This window comes from Perca flavescens, chromosome 2, assembly GCF_004354835.1.
Source record: "Perca flavescens isolate YP-PL-M2 chromosome 2, PFLA_1.0, whole genome shotgun sequence".
Lineage (NCBI taxonomy): Eukaryota > Metazoa > Chordata > Actinopteri > Perciformes > Percidae > Perca > Perca flavescens.
In genome coordinates, this window is record NC_041332.1 from 18,437,725 (window position 1) to 18,458,336 (window position 20,612).

Genomic DNA, 20,612 nt, shown 5'->3' on the forward strand with positions numbered 1-20,612 from the left:
TAAAAGGGTATTGAGTGATGAATATTATTCACTCAGTGCTATAACACATGCACAATAAATAAATATATATAATACCTATTACTTTATAATGCAGACATTTCAGGGACATAAGCAGTGATAGAAGAAGAAAGCTTATTGTTTCTCAAATCCCATTAAACTTTATTTCATTGAGTATACATATTCCATTGCACATTTAACAAGAAAATGACTCTGATTGTAAAAAATACACAGATATTGACATTTCATGTCTGACAATGACACCATCTGAATACATTTATGTTATATACCATTATGTAAAAGCTCACATTCTCAATGTGATGCATATACTGCAGATTAATCTACTACTCTCACAAATTAACCATATCTTTTACATGTATTTCAGTGTATGTACAAAACTAACCTATATACACACGGATAATTTCATATTTACAGTGTTCAAATTAAACAAAATGAAACTGGTCTATATATCGACACAGAGTGAGCAAAGCTTGGCACAGTCTGTGTTTGTTAGTTTGTGCTGCAGGTGCAATACCATGATCCAGTGATGAAATGTTGCATGCCATTAATATGTGTAGTTCACACCATGCAACATTAAATAATGACAATAATTATAAGTGTAGTAATATATTAAACTAACAAAAAATATTGCACAAGACAATATGCTTCTCTGTAATATGTTTACTCACACGGCATGACATGTATATATTCAATACTTAACCTTAAGCCACTTAACCTGGATACAACTTCTTCCTTGGCACACTGAGGATAACAGGATGTATGTCATTATAAAGGGGTAAATTGAAAAAAATATGCATCTATAATTTGGCTTAATATATTTCTGTATGAGAGGTATTTGACTATATGCAACAACAAAAAATCATTCATCAATGTATCCTTCAGCATATCTTCTATTCACAATGGCTCCATATCAAAGTAGTCTTTAATACCACCACATTCACATTCTCCATCAAAACCTTTGAGCACACAAACTCCATCTTCTCCCCATTGGCTTTCTCTTCTTCTTTAAATGTTTAACACATGTCTAATCTGATCAACACAATCAAACATGTTGCCCCTCTACTGCTTGTTTTCTTTTTAAATGTTGGTTAAATACACTTTTAGACCACCATATGCAGGAATAGGTTCTCAGATACCATATAAGGTTTATGTACATCTGTATTGTTTGAAACAATGTAAAGCAGTCCTGTATTTTTCTTAATAACTGGTTATGAGAGAAAATAAAGCATTTCTTGTTTGGGCTGTTTCCTTTACTTTACAAGAATATACAATGATACACTCAAAGTTTATATAACCATTAATATATTCAGACGAAAACAATATTTCTCATACTAGCAGCATGTAATACAAACCTTTCCTTTGGTGTCAATACTTAAACTGCTGAAAGGGACCAAAAAAACAAGCTTCCGAATGAATAATTTTACAGGGTGTAATCTAACCACATATAATATATGTAAATACAAAAAAAGCAAAGCGTTTCCACCCTTCAGTTACAGCTTAAAACGTTTAGGAAAACACCTGTGGCTGTATAACAATTAATGGCTCCTATACAAAGGACCTAAAGGGGGAATATAAGTACTTCTGGCTGTTAACTGAAAGCCAGTGTCATCTGCAAATTGACACACTTGATACAGAAATACTCAGAGGGTGGTGTAAGAGGTGAAGTTCATATGGAATGTCAAATACCATCCGTCAGAAACCCAACTATCCCAGCCTGTAACCCTAGTCAAATAGTTTGTGTATCAAACGGCATGTTAAATAAAATGATATTTGAATGGTTGAAATTCACATTCATTATACCTGCAGACTCTGCATCATTTGCACATACAATAGTTGCTTATCCAGTTCTAGACACTCCACGTCTTCAGATGTGTAGCATGTTATCCTGTCAAAAAGTTATCAGGATTGTGGCAGTAGGCTACTACAAGCAAATAGTTGAATTGCTCACTGCAGGTTGAGGCTACTCAAGTTACTCCTTTCAGATAACTTCACCCTACCTTTCTCAGTTGTGCAGGTTGCTAGTCACCTATCACTAAAACTACAACCTGGTCCAACTCTTTCCTCTCTTTCTCTAACATCTCTACCTGAAACACAACAGGTTAGCTCAGAATACAGTGAACTGGCTAGCCTTCAACTTAAGTTTTGCTCCCCATAGAAGCAAAAAGTGTAAATAAGAAATTGTCAGTACGGAGGGTAGAATCAGGTCATAGTCAGGACACTTGAAGAGGGAAGCGATTCAAGCTGGATAATATCAAATTATCTGTCAATTTTACCTCATAATCCAGATAGATAAAAATGACCCCTACTGTGCTAACACAACAACTCATCCTCTGCCTCAGCAAGGTGAGGAGGACATTTGTTCATACTCAGGACATTTGAGGAGAGCAGGGTAGTTGTGAGAGTTCATCTGGACGGAGGCCTCAGAGGAGATGGCGGAGGCACTGCGCCCACGCCCGGCTAAGGCGTCTGGATGGAGGAACTGGCAGGAGTAATCTGAACAGTTGCTGAGCCGAGGCCGGTAGAAGCCCTGATTGGGCCGATACATCTCTTCTGCTGTGTAACGCTTCATGAACAGGTACACTGACATGACACCTGCCGTCTGGGGAGGAATGGAGGCAAAAAGACACAAAGTTTATTCAATAAAATACATTCTTTTCACAAACACGGGTAAAATTCAGGTCACTGTAAACTAAACACATAACAGCATTTTCTACCATTTAAATGAATCATTTAATTCATTAAAAATAAAGAATTGCCAATTAAAGAATTATGCAATTATTTGATGATTTATGATTTTGCCGTTTACCAATCAGTGGAAATCAACTCCCTAATGTGAATACTTGTATCATGGCTTTGTTGAATGTGTTTATGCCAGCGTGCATGTATGTGTTATAACACTGTGGATTGTTTTCCTTTCTTCTCTTTCTCTTCCTGCTCTTTAAATGACATCAATTTCACAATTTCACAGAAAAAGAATAATGCTCATTCAACATTTCCTTTCAGCATGACAACAGATTATTGTGAATGACTAACAGCATCAAAAGCAACTTGCAGACCCAACTGCTTGGTTGAAAGGCAGAAACAATTATCCACAAAAGAAAAGGAATAAACATAGGAATCACAGCTTATAAACCCTAAATTATCATCTTTTATGAGGACTATTTCTCACAACACAATACATTACAGTTGTTCATATCTGAAGGAAGGGATTTGGTAAAATGAAGACACTAAAAGATGCAAACACCTAATATGTGATGCATTTAGTTTCTGTCCTTTTTGTGAACAATGACGGATTACATCTCTCACACAAAAAAGGCAGATTTTAGGTGACTTTATCTATTAATTTAAGCATGAATGAGAGCATCTGTTAAATGCCTAAATGTACTGTAAATCATGGTGATAAACAGCAAAAGGAACTTAATGCCACTGCTGTCATTAAGTATGTTAACATAATTATGAAAGCATGAACTTTCACAGGCAACATCACAACACATCAATAAAATACTCCAAGCACCTTGACAGGCAAGGATTAAGTCAATTCTTCTAACCCAACCCTTCAAGCCAAAAAAAAAGTGATAAGAAACAGTTACCTCAGTGAGCAGGAAGGAGATGGCAGCAAAAGCAAATGACCAGCCATAATTGTAGCTGAAGTAGGCCTCATTAGTTTTGGTTCTGTTCAACATTTCATCATTAATGTTGGAGATGTACAACACCAGACCAACTACCAGAGAGAGACCTAAGGGAGGCAGAGAGAGAGAGAGAGAGAGAGAGAGAGAGAGAGAGAGAGAGAGAGAGAGAGAGAGAGAGAGAGAGAGAGAGAGAGAGAGAGAGAGAGAGGGAGCTTAAATCTATGAAAACTATAACAAACCATGAATCCACCGATTACAGTGTTTATTAGAACAATAACACTGCATTTCACTGTGCTCTTTTCTTACATCTAAGTGACACAGATTAGACCTAAACCAACTCTACAACATGACAACTATGTTTATTAAAAATAATTTTAACCTTTAGATTTTCAGCACAAGTTCACCTACTTACATGCATGCTGTATGTTTGTAAGTGTTTGTTGATTCACCGACATGGAGATGTTGTAAGTAAAAGCCAAAACAAGTACCTGACAGGATGAAGAAGATTCCAGAAACGAAGGCCAGGATGGTGCGATGGGGGCGGATGTGGCCGATATTACTCAGTACAAAACCAATGAACATGAAGAAGAGGCTGACCAGAGGAAAGGGTGTGGCAGAACGGATCATCTCTGGAAGAAGACAAGAAAAACAGAGTTTGTTTTGGACTGAAAAACTTTTACTGAATTTGATTTGAGATGTACTGATTATACAGGGGTTGTTACTACTTTGTCCAAACACAAACCTTTTTTCTTTATTTTGTGTGCATTTTCTTCAGTGATGTTTTTATGAAAATTGTTATGAAAGTTTTCCCTTTTAGAGTCAGCATGAGGTTTTCCACTGAGGCTGGTCTTACTCGTCTATGCAGCATCTCATGGGTTTACTGTGGGACATGGTTTCTTATTTATATCAAGATGAAGCTGGACCTCCCTACTGTGAGCAAATGGTACGGTACCTCCCAGAAGACAAATTAGTAGGTAATACTTTCCAGACCCCCAGTGTGTTCTCTATTACACATGTTACCCCTCCAGCTAAGTGGAGCAGATGTTTAAGGCCATAATCTTAATGGAACTGGTTATTTAATTAGTTGAGTAAAGTTTGGATTGTGTACTGGAACTTGCCTATTGCAATCTAGATATCCGACATCACATAAACTCTTGTTAGCATGGCAAAATAAAGTAAAAGTGAGTCTTCTTGGATTTATGTGGAGCCTGAAACATGGGCAAATTCAGAAAAAGCTTCAGTTATGAATAAAGAGTTACAACTAATGCATGCAGTTAACTTAATTCTACAAAGTGCCCCTGGAAGTGTACTTGAATTTATGGCACAGCCATTGGGCAACAATCACTTTTCAGCAGTATTATACTGTATAAGCCCCCCATTGATACTTTTACATTAGTTATTATCAATAGTTTGTAATTCATTGCATCTCAGAAGTCAGTTGAAGTGTTGAAACATTACCTTTTTGTGCTCAGAATAAACACATTGGAATTATTATTTTTTTGATTTCACTTAACCTTGTCTACTTCAGTGCGTAATAAACTCAAGGTCCAGGCCATCTCCCCAGTTCTACTCACCACAGTGCCGGTGTCTAACCAAACACGGAAGACTGGAACTGAATTCCCAGGGCTGTAGGCTGTAGGGAAAACGCACTTAAAGGACGTTTACCCACCTCTCAAATTTTGAAATACAGCCCAATCACACCCAGTTTATTTTACAAATTGAAGGATTGTTCGTATTGTTCTCTGCTGTTATATTGCATCCTCATATCGGCACCATTGCATCCTGGTAACCGTCCACTAGTGCAATGCAGGACTTAAAACAAACTAACTTTGGGGCTGAAACTAGCAGGCAGACCACTTTGGAGACACTTTAATGGATCAGAGAATAGACATGAAATAATATTTGTCAAACTAAAGAAAAAAAAGTAAATAGCTAGTTATGATCACGATCATGATTTTGTATCATTTTGTTAGTGTTATTTTAACCGTCCAGTTCACTTTGGTTCATAATGAAACATTTCCATCTAAACACTGAGAGCCTGAACAGTTTCACCAAACATAAAGTATTTCTCATATAATAGTGGAGTGTGAATAGTTGCTTACTCAGGACACTAACAGTGGACTCAGAGGTCATCTGGACGTTAGTGGGCATCACATACTCTATCGTAAAACACCGGCCTTTCTCCTCCCCTGGAACAAAGGACAGGGAAAGAAATGTATTCAATAAAATTTCACATAAATCTTGAGTAGAATCAGGTTTTCTCTTTAGACTTTCAATTTGGATTATGAATAAATATATCCTCCATACAACACAACTGATTAAACAGTTAATTAGTCCACTGTGACAAAGTAAAGTCAATCACAGAAGCATGTACAGCAGAATACATATACGTCTTGTCGCTTTTGCATCATGATAATACCTAAAGGTTTATGACTGTAAATGTCAAGTTTTCAGTAACTAGACAGGATATATTTTCATGTGCAGGCATGAGTAAACTTTATGCAATGGTTGTGATACAATTTCATCTTATTTCTCTGTGAAGCTGTTGGATACCAATTAAAAATAACCTCACACCAAGTAGCAAGTGAACTGAAAATGGAATCAAAAGGTTGTTTCATACTAAACACAATTTCTGCTGTCAGTATTTGTGCAAGGAACACCCAGCATTAGATTTTTAGCATGTTTCCTTTTAACAATTTGACACATACAGTACAAAGTCTAGCACCAAATCACAATGACACAAATACACACTCTTGCAGTAAGTGATGTTATTTCTCAACACTTCATTAACCCCGCACACTTGGTGTTGGATTAGGTGAGATTTTGTGGTTCTTCAGCATATGTAATTAGCTTTATGCATGTTATGTGTTGATATACTGGAACAATGCATACTGGTACTGGTTCAGGTCAGTCAGACTGTGATAGTTATTGATAGGGCAAATAAAGAGTAAAATATGTAACTGCTGCCAATTTGAACTTGACAAATTGGCAGAATTATGTATTTATACTTGCAGTCTGTGCACAAGTTATGTCATTTGACAGATATGCTAATATAGCAGCAGACTAGACCATGACCTCACTGTAATATTGCATTTTTAGATTATAACCAGTCCATTCAGCTTTTGTGTGTCTGTGTATAGGTGCATAAGAGAGAGACAGAGAAGGAGAGGTTGACATTGAAACTTGGCTTCAGGGTCAAGTGGGGTTAGCGTTGAATATTTTAGTTAGAGGTAGTGTTTTGGCTTTTGGCTCAAAACTAATTGCATCAGGTAGGTAATGGCTTAACGTTTCAGTCCCGTGCACAAATCTATTACATATCGAACAAGGACATGAGCATTCAAGGTTTCCCCCAGTGTTTTATACAGGAGGCTGGCTATACAGTTTTATTGAATAAAACATTGACCTTTAGGGGAAAAAAGCAGAGGGGCTGTTTCACACAGCAAATACTACAGTATGTATGTATGTATGAGTGTGGCTTTTGTTTGTTCATCATTTAATAACTATGAATCAATCAGGAGATGAAATTAGTCAAAATCTGGGTGGTACCACTTTGGCTAAACAACTTCCTGTCAGAAACCCTGGAATTTAAAATCCCTGATTGCATCATGACTAATCTAGATGATTGAGGACTGAAAGAGTGCAAATAAAACAACAAGGGCAAGAACTATCAGGCAACTGCAGGCAATCATGAGTCTGTGAATTATCTCTCCTGCACTCTTGCTTTTGGTATTAAGTCAGTCACTAACCCAACCAGCCATTATGTAGTGTAATAGAAGGTTTCTGGTTCCCTGGGGTTCCCCTCCTCTGGGTTATTAAAACATAATTTAAAGATGTGGAGTGCTTTCTCATTAACAGTCACACTTGCCAAGCTTCCTGTTGTAGCGTGACTGTACGGGTTTTCTTATTCACCTCAGAATGACAACTATAATTCTCAGTCCATTCAAAAGTAACTGCAATATGTTAATTATGCTTCATATAGCAGACTTAATGGCTCACTTTAAGTAAATATTGAATGACTCCAGCAATTCCATCCATCCATCCATCCATCTTCGTCCGCTTATCCGGTGTCGGGTCGCGGGGGGAGCAGCTCCAGCAGGGGACCCCAAACTTCCCTTTCCCGAGCAACATTAACCAGCTCCGACTGGGGGATCCCGAGGCGTTCCCAGGCCAGGTTGGAGATATAATCCCTCCACCTAGTCCTGGGTCTTCCCCGAGGCCTCCTCCCAGCTGGACGTGCCTGGAACACCTCCCTAGGGAGGCGCCCAGGGGGCATCCTTACCAGATGCCCGAACCACCTCAACTGGCTCCTTTCGACGCAAAGGAGCAGCGGCTCTACTCCGAGCTCCTCACGGATGACTGAGCTTCTCACCCTATCTCTAAGGGAGACGCCAGCCACCCTCCTGAGGAAACCCATTTCAGCCGATTGTACCCTGGATCTCGTTCTTTCGGTCATGACCCAGCCTTCATGACCATAGGTGAGGGTAGGAACGAAAACTGACCGGTATATACAGAGCTTTGCCTTCTGGCTAAGCTCTCTTTTCGTCACAACGGTGCGATAGATTGAATGCAATACCGCACCCGCTGCGCCGATTCAGCAATTCCAAACTTGCAATTAAAAACACTTGGATCCAAAGTGGATTAGATGAAAATATATTAAGATTTATAAAAATGGGATTTCAATAAAGCTGTCAGGCAGCTACTGTGAAGAATTGTATGAAGGGGAAAATATGCTTACAAGAAGTACAAAAAAGAAATACTTTCATTTCCAAGAAGGGTAGGTAATGCTAAAAATAAAAAATCTAGCTAAAATAAATTTCTTTACACAATGCCATGGCTACTCCTGCTACACGCCTTGCAGCCTACAATACATAAGCAGTCCAGTGCCCTATATTGAACATGGTTTACAACACTAACAGTGACTGGCTGTATGGCTGTAGAAATCCTCTACTTGATCTCATGCTGGAATGAACAGCCAAACACTCGATGAACTCAAACCAACATCAATACCAACCAAAACACTATTCAACCTCGTTCACTTCTCTTGCATAACAACATACTGTGATAGTGTTCAGTAATTGTTTCTAGGTCCAATCAGAATAGTCAATAAGGACGTTTTTTCTCACCACTGTCGTACCAAGTGCATGTTCTTGGGGGAATTGTTGGATCTCTGTCTATCTCTAAAGTGTCCTGATATAACTTCTGTTATGATTTGACACTATGAATGCAATTGAATTGAATTAAGGCCACTCAATTACCACTAAAACACACACTGGACCATTACTCAATGTATGTTGTAGCAATGGCCTGCTATGGCAGGAAAACATTTGTTACCTGAACACAACTGGATTGCCTACATATTTGCCTGACTGAATAATAAACCTTGAAACAGGATGGAGCAGGTCAGTTGTGGAAGAAGGGTTAATGTTGCCATTACCAGAGGGAGCAAAGGGTAAGAGCAATAGTTGATACCTGGTTTACTCTAAGGCAGTGGTTCCCAACCTTTTTTCCTTGGCGCCCCCCCTACTGCTCTAAGGGCTGTGTCTTTAAGAAACGAATAAAGCAGACAGTGTTTCCAATCATCATCTTTGTGATGTTGGAGCTGGGGAGGAACACTGTTTTGAAAGGCAAAGAGATGTTAAAGCATGCACTGTGGAAATACGTGTGTGAAGAAGGAAAAGGAAAAGACAGTCAATCAATCAATCAATCCAAAGTGCCTTTGGTGCCACAGAATAGCAGTCAGCCACTTCATGAGAAAAGACATCTAGCAAAGCCAATCTTTCAACTGGAATAAAAATACTTTACACTTTAAAGGATGCACCCTAATATTAAAGTAGAGTGTTGAAATGGAATATGAAAGGAACTTGTATCGCTGCACAGAGGTTAAGGCAAAGTTAAAATATTCATGTTCAAGTGTTCAAACACTAAGTAAAGAAACACAGGGGACTGTGCGTGTGCAATAGAAATTATATTGATAAACTATAGACATTGAGGCCCAGATTTATCAAACTGTCATGGTTAATGACTTGTTAATCTATCTAGACCATATGCATATTTACTTTATACAGTTCGAGGTGGTGCTGAATTCACTGATAGTTCACAAATTATTGTATATATTTATGTAAAACACCTATAATCCTTTGAAAGATTTTCCATGCAATATTTTCATGGAAAACGGCTGGATAATCTGGCAGGAATCATGTTAGCCAGAAGTTTGATTGTTTGTTTGTTTGTTTGTGCAAGAAGTTTCTTTGCATATATTTCTAAGTGAATAACTGATATGTGCAAACTACCCTTGCACAGGAATCTTGGTGAATCTGGACCTGCATTTGTTACTTTTGTTATCCTTAGATTAGATTCTCTGTTTGGAACTAAATGGTCAGGCTGACTGTGAAACGTACTTCATGGATGACTAAACATCTAAAATGTTGAATTATAATCAGTATTTACCAGTGATTACAATCAAATGAATCACTACCCAATTGGTCATAAAGCTCTGTATCTGAATAAAAACAGAAGTCCGGACTGAAATGAGATATAGATTTTATGGTTTACCTTGCCTTGAGGAGTGAGGGAGGAATATTCTTTATGTACATGTTTCAGAATTCATACTAACTCACCAGCCAAGAAGCAAACCCTCCAGAGGCCATAGTGAAGGGACATGCGTATCTCGTTGGTCTGGTTGAGGGGAAGGATGACGCCTTCCTCCAGGTAGAGCCAGTAGTCTGTGCTTACGGCGATACCCAACAGGCCCAGGGCGCAAACAGCGAACACGCTGCTCAGCAAAGTCAGCGCCTTTCTGCCACATAGGCTCATACCACAGCCTCAACAGCAGGGGGGCGCCGCCGGCAAAAAGGGGAGCTGGGAGAGGAAAATAAAGAAAAACATCTTCACTAAGTTCCCCAAAGTAAAAGGGGAGCCAGTTGTCATAAAACTGTTCCTGAGGGAAGAGAACAGGAAAGCTGGAGGAAATAAGTGAGAAAAAAAGGCAGAAAGAAAGACATTTACTGTACTGAGTCACACTTTGCTTTAAAAAACAGTGACACCGTCATACAATAACTGAACAAAAGCACAACTTCTTATCACATTGACATTGTATGACCATGTCACAAAGTGTATCCAGGCAGCTAGTGTTTTGGTATTTTTATTGTATATAGTGTGGTTTTGCTTTTGGTTGTGTTTTTGCTTGCCTGGTACAGACACTGATGACTCTTCCTAGTTCACCTGAGGCACATGTATATAATATAATAGAAAGCCTTAAAAAAGGCCCTTCCTCCTATCTGAGAAAGAAATCTGGAAAAGATCCCCTCTCCTCCATGTCTCTTAGAATTTGAGAAACCACATAGTCCAGGACCAAAGACTTAATGTGGCATGTTTGAAGAAAACATTTTGTAAAGTTTTTCATTTGACTGTCCTCCTGCTGCCTGCAGAAAAAAAATACACTATAACTTATAGCACTGATAATGCTCAAAAGAGAATAATAAGACTGCTTTTCCTACACGTTCTGCTATAATCACACACAGCTCCTAATATCTCATATGAATCCACTTCCGCTCTGTTACATCTAGTGATGCAGCAGCATGCAGATGGTGTGAGCGTATGAATGTGTTTGCTCATCGCACAAAGCGATGGATCTGTTCGTATGGTAGCTGATGCCCACATTTGCCGGAAGCTGGAGTGCTGGGGAGCTTGGCATAGGATACGTAACAAAAGGAATTGATTTTACATAATGAGTTTTCAGTGGGTTGCCATATTGAGCACCCACGGGAAACTGGAAAGATGGAGTGAATATGTCAAAGGATTTGAAAGTTTTCATAAAATTCATGTATCCAACTGGATGTAAGGCCTCAGTAGAATAGAGTAGTGAAATCTCCACACATCTGCCAGCTTGTTGTTCAACACACAGAACAGTTAGATGTAGAAGGGATGAGGTGTGGTGCTGCTCATGGTTATAAATAAAGCTTTTAAGAAGACACAGCAACTAATGTTTCACCAAATTGCATGTTTTCTGCAGAGAGGAGGCGCTGGCACTAATCATGTTTAAATTTCCTGCATCTCTAGATTAGACAGGTTCTGGGCATTTTTCACATTTAGCCAGAGTAATTTTGCCACACCATACAAATATATAAAAACTATGGGTTATGATGGAAAATAAGATTCAATGTATATTTTGTGCTGGCTAAGCATACACTCCAGACCGTGTTTGTATGTATGTTTGTATGGGTAAGCACCGGCGCAATCATGCATGCTTTCAGTTATTATTACTCATCCTAGATAACCTGGGAATAATAGAGCAAGGCATGTCGGACCTCTTTCATTTTCTAATGGGAAATTACATTTCTAATATATGTATGAGTATGACAATAGCTTTCAGAACATGCATGATGTAATGTAAAGTAATGTGACTATTTAATTTTCAAAAAAGAAAAACGTAGTGTAAAAAAGAACACTAACTCTAATCTTGAATATAAATGTCTTTTTCCTGTCTCTTGAGAATGGACTGATGGTGATTGGAAGCAGTTGAGATGCATGTATACGCAATCAGAGTTCACTAAAGCACAAAGGACCAGCATTAATGAGAAAAGACTATCATTATACCTCAGCTATTCTTGACCATGGTGCAATCAGTGGACATTCATTTATAATATCCATGGCTCTATTTTCAGTCATTTAGCATCAAGCTACAACTTCAGGACAAGATGCATACCCCTCCACTCATTGACCTTTTTGTGCCACTGCACTCAACCAGAGAGCTGTTTTTAGTCGTATAGCACAAAAAGCACACATTAAAGTGCTGATTGTACCTAAATATAGACTTTACAAATATGGTATCATTACTAAAAGAGAAAATAGAGTGATTTAGGCTGGTGGTACCCATCAAGTACCTACAAAAATAGAGAAGAATATTGTAATGATAGCAACAATGCTTAAAATAGCCACACTTATCATCGATATTTATGTTACATTGCTCTTTGAGTCTGAATTTAAAAGTTGATGATACAATTGTAAATATTATGTGTTATAAATACAACCATGATTAGAATTGTTTTGCTGTGATATACAGCTGCTATCCTGTGACCTATTAAAGACCAGACAAATAATGATTATTGATGCAATAGCTGTTGCCACAAGGTTTTGACACAAACACTATTCACATGGTTAAAGCCAGAGGGGGTCAAGATAGACTGACACCTGATAAATAAAAGTGATACACAAACAGTATCCAACTGAAGACACTGCATGGACTATAAGATTTTCTCAAGACGGCTAGAAATAAATCAAAACCAGATTTTCCCTATGTATCTAAATCAAAACAGCCCACCATGATGTCAAGCAAGAGAAGTTTGTCTATTTTAAGAACAATGCACCACAATTAGGAGGAGCTGCGGAATGACACACTGAGTGTAGCTGTTTCACAATAAAAGCTTTCTAGTGAAGATAATGACTTTTACTTTAAAGTAGGCACAAGCAGTGCTGAGTTACTGTCACCTGGGTAGCTTAGTTTAGCTAAATTAAGAGTTAGGACAGAACTCTGAAGCATCATCTAAAGTGGCAGTTTCTGAGAAGAGTATTTCCCAAAATATTTTCTAGCATTTCCCAGTGCTGTGGACAAAGGAATGTCTAATTAATTATATTTATTATTGCTGCATTCCTTCCATTTAGGGATGCCATATCCAGAGACCAGACACCTGTGCTTCTCCTGCTATATGAGATCAAAATGTCAGGTGGGAAAAAGGCTTATTAGTTACCAAAGTTGTAAATTATGTTTACCTGCTTCCTGGATCCATCAAAGATGATATGGTTTCGGACAGGTTTAAACATAGATTTAATAGGCTAAACAGTTTTTCTCGTCTTGCTTCGTTTGGTACACACACACACACACACACACACACACACACACACACACACACACACACACACACACACACACACACACACACACACACACACACACACATGACTGAGAAAAAAGGTTTTATTATTATTATAGAGAAATGTTTCTCATTAAATGCTCAAAGCCACAGCAAACTAACAAAAAAGCCTTGTGGTCCTCCCTGCCTGCAAACTGACACGCAAACATCCTCTCGCCTGCATAAACATCAGCATTTCCTTTAAATCAGTTTGAACCTGTGACTAAACTAGCGTCCCCTCCTGCCTAAACATAGACTGGGCCTGAACATTTAGCAGAAGCTTTACAAATATACTGTCAACCTAAAAATATATTCTTCTTGTGCAAAAAGCAAAACTACAATAATCAAGTTAACAATTCAAAACTATCCTTACAAATTTGACAGAAGACCTATAATAGCCATAATGTAAAAAAAAAACATTTTTCAACAGGATTTGACTAAAAGGATACAGATAATATTTACATGTTCAACCATTAATGTGGTACTGAACAAAGCCACTAGGGGTCTAGAAGCCATGCTGGCATCACGTAAGACACAAGCACACCACTGCGAGAGTAAAGGGCACGTCATCACCAAAAGTAGGCCATCGTGCACCTAACCTCCTGTCAAAGAGTAACACAGATGTCACACTCGTTTTCAACTGTTGTTGAATACTAAGTTGAAACCCAGACCTCCAGAGCTAATCATATCTGTGATTGGTCAAAGGAAGGCAGGGCAAGAACATAGCTGACCCGTAGTGTAACATTAAGTTTTAGATTGTATTTTTTCTGGTAAAAAGAATATAGAATATAAAGGCTTGTAAAACATAATCAATGGCTTAAGAAGACAGCTTGTAAGATAGGCAAATGTGATCTTGTGATTTAAAAAATGTTGTATGATATAAGAAACAGCAGTAGATTTTGAGATATACCTACTATATAACTCAGCAATGCTACAGAAGGTTCTGAATTTAGTTATCTTTCTTTGGCATTGATAGTTAAACAATTGCAAAGATAAACAATATATCAACTGTTGGGACAACTGTTGTAGTAACAGAGGAATGGCTGCACTAAACGCTAAGAGATAGACAAGATGATTAACTGGATTTTGTTTTTACCTCATCTTTGTCTGACTTAATGAAATTAGTTTAAGAATAAAACACTTGAACTAGATGAATCTGGCATGTGACTGTGTTTAAAAAAAGCACTAAATGTCACTGCAAAACAACTGACACCCTAATTTGAATTTGTCTCTGTTGAGGGTTTGTCGGTGTCACAGCATGGATCTCTTTTGGCATGCTTATTGACCCAGCTACTGTGGCTGTAGGAGTGAGTGTAGTCCCTCTGTTGCTTCTGTAGACAGGAGACTTAACACTGTGGGAGTTAGTTGCTGTTGGTTGATGTTGCAAGGGCTGGCTGAAGACAATGGCAGTCCAATGCATGAGAGAGGAGGTAATTCATCAAGCCACAGACACAGCTGGATTAAGCTGGCAGCCCCCATCATCATCAGCCTGTTGAGGTCATCATATATTAAAGCGCATTTCACTGACCCACAAACTGTTATGGTATACAGAGGGAGTGGGTCACCGGTCATAGTAGTATTAGAAAGAATGCTGTATTCTTCTGTATTTTGATTGTCCAAAATGTCCTCCAGTGTTAAAAGCAAAGCTAGAATAATATAAATGACACAGATGGTTGATTTTACAAACATTTTTATATAGCAACAGTCACAATTCAACATTATGAATTCAAATGAGACTATTTCATACAACAATCATAGTTACAAAAGTATCACCTGTTTTCTACCCTATATATCGCATACAGTATGTAGTATCTAGTTACTCACTCTAAGGAAGACAATTACGACAAGGACAACCTGTCTTTCCAAGTCATAAATAGTAAATATGGCAATTCATTGTATAGAAATAAGCCAAGACATGCCACGCATTCTGTCAAGCAAATCTTAAAGAGCCATTTCACCATTAATATTGTTCCCACTTTGTCAATTTTATATTTTGTGTTTCTGAAGAAGTAAAACTCTTTCTATTGAAAGAGTTTAGGAGTTAAGGATCTTACCCAATATTGGTTTACAAAATGACTATAATAAAGCTGTTGCAACACACGGCCCACTTCAAGCATATAAAAATTAGGCCCTGCATGCAAAGATTTTATTGGATTATGTGTCGACTAGAGCAAGTATTTGTTTTACCAAATACACAAATGACATTACATGTTTGTCATGGTCCTTGATGTGATTTGATGCCTGCTGCAGATCATATTTCTTTTAGGATAGTAAAGTTGAAAGTAAAGTTGGTATGGTATGTTCCTCGTTTTCAAGGACTCTTCCAATTTTAACATAGCAGCCATTGCTGATTTGTCTGGTACCCCAATTGTGTGATTCTAACAGTTAACAGTGATACACAGAGGATATTTTTCCCATATTCTATCATATATCAGCCATTATGTTTGTGCTGTGCCAGCCTCCAGTAGGGAGCTAGCAAGCAAGAATGATTTCTCAGTGGTCTAATTTTGGAGATGCCTCAGCCCTCCCTTGAAGGCCTACCAAAACTGTGAAAACAGGCAAATTAAAGTCCATCATCTGGCGAACAGCAGACAGAGGTGGTAGTTGTGCAAGCTGTCAAGACACTGAGTGAAGTGGACATTTTTGTGTCATATTCTCACCTCTTCTCCACAGTGAAATCACAAGATTCAGGGCATAAAATCAGTCAACTGGCTGTTAAATGTTTTAACACATTTGCATATAAACAGTTGAACCAGGTGACCTCACACAGAACATGTTCTCTTCCCTCGCCCTTAAGACTTTAGATCAGACTGCATCATAACACAGTACATCTGTAATGTCGTCAGATCATCTTAATTTGATGGGGCAGCTCTGGATATAGCCCAAGCCTTTCATGCTGTTCCAAAGGCACTTCCCTTATGTCTTTTAGCAAAATGGTTTGGCTTTGAGTTGTCATCCCCTGCGTATTCCTTCATACAGTATCATGAGCAGAAAGTGTACGGATAGCTTGTCAGTCAGTTTATTCTCTGCATTTCTAATATCTTCTGCTGATCATAGATAAGTAATAGAAACTATTAAATGTAGAAGGCTGAACAAAGACTTTAACTTACATGTCTTCACTGCAAAAGACCCTGTTTGCTTTACCAAAACTTGGTGTACGTCAGGGACAATTATCCTGAAAGGGTTTCATTCCATGAAAATCCTTGTAGCAAAGATGACAGACGGGTCTATTTAATCTAATAAAACACAAATAAATAACACAGTAGTGATCTCTAAAAGGGTTCACACTCCATTGTGGCTGGCACAAAAAACAGTGACCCACAGCACTAACATTTTCCCGTGTTTGTTGTGAGAACAAGACTCCCATTTATAAGTGTTTGACTTGGGCCTGTCGCCAGGCAACACTATACAGAGAGGCCTCCAGATTAATCAAGCATGAATGGACTGATGAGTGTGTCCCAAAACAGTGCTTCCTATTTGGTATTGCATTTCCATGCTGGTTTGGCGATACAGTTGAAAACAGGAGAATGACATAGAGGCAGAAATACATCACAGAAGATTTTATCATAAAATATATAAATACACAACATGTTAGACACAGTCATATGCACTCAAACACACACAAGACAAGGAAGGACAGATATGTGACCTAAATATGTCAATGTATATGCGTGTTCTATAAGTGTTACATAAATGCTTCTACTGTACAGCTTCATAATTTGTCCACATCCATAAAGAACTGTTTGAAATGTGTGCAGGACTTCCAGACTACCAGAGTCTGTGTGCAGCCACAGTGCTATGTATTACCTATTTAAATTAAAACTAAAAAAGTGGATCACTGTCACACCTCTGTTGGCTGTCAGAGCACTGTGTTTACTTTTTTAGGATATGCCCATCAGCATGTTCCTTTGAGTCTGTGAAACCAGTGAGGTACAGCCAAGTGAGTGGGCTGAGGCTACAGGGAATGCTTACTTACTGTGCTTAACACATTTATGTTATTGTTCTGCAAGCTTTATATACACCCTAAGAATAGTGAGTAAAGTTACTTAAGGATTAAGTAAGGAAAACACAACAGTACCCACTACAACTAAGCCAGCCACCTTTTTAATGAATACATATTCATGACTGAATATGAAAACTAAACAGAAACAACAGGAATTTACAGAATTAATTATAGCCAATTATTCTCTACATCGAGTTGGCTTCTATCTCTGAAAAGAAAATGAATCTCCAGTCTGTCTTGTGATATTGAACAAGCTTTTTGCAAACTAACTAGCCACAACACCAACTCTCACTGCAACAAGTCCACAACAACTCTCAGGAGTTGCCAGCCTGTATTTAACAGTGGCTAGAAATCATTTTTTCTTCTGACATTGCCGAAGTCTTCTGCAGCCCACACCATCTCAGTCTAAATTTGTGCAATAACAGTATTTGTCTGGCTGGAACAATGAGGAGTGTTTGTCAGCCTCAAGGCCTCGCTATACATATTTGTTTACTATTGTTCAACTTTTTGTAATTACCATACTGTAGCGGTACAAGTGGTAAAAATAAAATGTGATAAGACTTTTAAGTACTAATCAGATTATAAAGTAGGCAGAATAAACAAAATCTGTGAATTTACATGATATTATCAGTATTTTTCGAATCATTAAAAACTTAAACATCATTGCAGTTATTGGTCAGTAGTATCAGTGTTTTTAGTCGGAGTCTATTTGTTGGCTACATCCTCTGGGAAATAATCAGAGCCAGCTGTTTGTTTCACCTGCCGTTTAATGTTTGGCTTGAGCTGAAGTCGCTGTCCGCGGTGCTGAAACACTCACTAACGTCCCCATGCTGAACAGTCAGTCAGTCCAAGGAGCGTGCTGTTACACGAGAGTGTAGTGGAAGCTATGTCTTCTAAACCCGGTTTGCACACGTCTTTATTGGCGCTGGAATATCCAATGTAAACGTAGTCTAGTCAAGTTCTTTTCAAATGGGAGTTATTTTCCGTCAAAAGCGGAACGAAACGGAATACGACTGTATGTATGGCATTAGACTATATGAAGTTATTTAATTCTCTATTTTTCTCCTTTTCTTTTTTAATTTCCTCTCATCCTAAAAACGAGTAGTTGCCACACCTCTTTCTCTTTCTTCAAACAACAGTGCATCATATCTCGATTAGCATATCCCATGTATCACATGTGTTTACGGCGAGTAAATTCCACTCTTCACATAGAAATGTGCGTAAAATGAGTGAATGTAAGTTAGCAGAAGCTTGTACTTCCATTATGATTGCAAGGACAATTTGACTCTTTAAGTATGCAAACAAGCCTTAGTTTAACAACAAACAACAAACAAAGAATCCAGTGGAAACAATCAACAGCGCCTTTCTCTGCGCAAAATGTCGACTGTGACATTTATCTTTTAAAAAAAACAAAGATCAAATTATGTATTACCTTCACGAAGAAGACTCGCTGATGAAAGCACTGCTCTCTCTCTCTCTTCCTTTATTCTTTTTTCCTCTTGTTTCTCCCTGTTCAGTCGGTCCGTGTTGTCTAGGTTTTGGCGCGCGATAAACCTGTGTGGCGGACGGGACCCGTGGCTGCGTAGCTCGCGCACCCCTACTATCCAAGCCAGTACTAACCGCGTGGCACGTGGCGCCCAACTCCGCACTCCACCTCTGTTCAGGTGTGCGGAGGACAGGGGGGGGGGCAGATGTTGGATTTAGTAAGCTTGTGTTCTGAAAATCAAACACTAAGCTGTTTTAGATTCCTGAAATGCACAGCATAGCCTATATTTTATGTGCCATACATCAATACCGTCATTACAATGCAGTCTGAGTGACTGTGACATAAAATGTCACTGGACATCCTTCATAATGCATATTGCCTGTATACAAGGTTTGATTAGCCAGGCAAAGCTGCCAGCTCCCAAAAAGCCACCATCACTTTTCTGTACAAAATTCTATTCTCACAACAAACAACCATTTTTTTCATTGCTATAGTAACTCAGCAAAAATGGCTGTGTATTTGCTTCTAAAAAAAAAGAAGAGGCTGCAGTAGGATGACACAACATAATAAGTGTTAACACTGACTCTGATGAGTAGCCTTTTTGGCGGTCTCTGCTTTTCTATTTTGTTTCTTCACAATCTTCTCTTATGTTTCAGCCCCTTTGAACTGGCTTTCCCTTTAAGTCACAAACTGTGGTTTTGTTTGGATTTTGTTTGCTGTGCCTTCCAAAACTGAAGGGAATATTCTGCCAAAGAAAAAGAGCCTTCAAATGAATCATTCAGTGACTTTGGTTTTTTTTTGTTTTGTATTGCCACTCCTCAATAAAATGCATCTATGTAACATCTGGTTCATACTTCATTTGGAAAGTCTGTGACATGTTTCCACATGAGGTCAGGGACCTTCTATAATTGCATAAAACAATCACTGGATAAATAAATGACCTTTTTGAACTAAACCAAGCTACATTTCTGTTAAATGTGAAAGTTTTATGATAGCATTAGGTCAGGACGACACGACAGATTTATAGAGTCTGAGCTGCTGTCAGACTAAAATCAGCACAAACCGTCTCTGACCGTATGGACATTCATTAAGTCATTTAGGAGCATCTGGTGAATCCCATGCATGTGTATGACTAACAACCACATTCTGCTCCTGACCGATCATATAGGCCAGAGGCTGTCATCAGCTTGGTTCTGACTTGGACTTTCACAAAGCCTCTCATTGGCCTCACGCAATAGCTATCAGGACCTTCATCATCCCATTTTGTATCACTGCTTATCTCTCATACATTTCATCATTGCATACTGTTGAAGCAAATTTTCTCTTCTGATATTTTCTACTCTGCTTTGACGATCAAACATCAAAGCCAAAAGCAAAATTCAGGCTCCTCCTGACAGCAAACATGAACTTTCCTGGCATCCTTAGGTATTTGGGAAATACTGAGCCTGCATGTTGACCAGAGAAAGGGGAAGCAAGAGGAAGGCTTTAAAAATTAAATACCATAATCTCCCCAAGGTATTGGACTAGAACATACTTTGCTGTCACTAACTTCAACATCTTCTTAGAGA

General features: G+C 38.5%; 1 protein-coding gene across 1 annotated transcript; it reads right to left on the minus strand.

The window, feature by feature from the left end:
• Positions 1–673: 673 nt before the first annotated feature.
• LOC114573851 (voltage-dependent calcium channel gamma-5 subunit) lies at positions 674–19,107 on the minus strand. Its single transcript, XM_028606102.1, has 6 exons — positions 18,991–19,107; positions 10,265–10,505; positions 5,750–5,836; positions 4,136–4,276; positions 3,609–3,754; positions 674–2,617 (listed from the first exon to the last, which is right to left on the minus strand). The coding sequence occupies exons 2-6, from the start codon at positions 10,458–10,460 to the stop codon at positions 2,354–2,356; spliced, it is 834 nt and encodes a 277-aa protein (XP_028461903.1). The 5' UTR covers positions 10,461–10,505; positions 18,991–19,107; the 3' UTR covers positions 674–2,353.
• Between the last annotated feature and the right edge of the window lie 1,505 nt (positions 19,108–20,612).

Bases quoted from the DNA above. Each gene is read 5' to 3' on its own strand.
- LOC114573851 (XM_028606102.1), bottom strand. From the start codon at position 10,460: ATGAGCCTATGTGGCAGAAAGGCGCTGACTTTGCTGAGCAGCGTGTTC. The intron at 3,755-4,135 runs GTACTTGTTTTG...TGCCTCCCTTAG, and splicing joins AATCTTCTTCATCCTGTCAG to GTCTCTCTCTGGTAGTTGGT. The intron at 2,618-3,608 runs GTAACTGTTTCT...ATTCCTCCCCAG, and splicing joins TCTCCTTCCTGCTCACTGAG to ACGGCAGGTGTCATGTCAGT.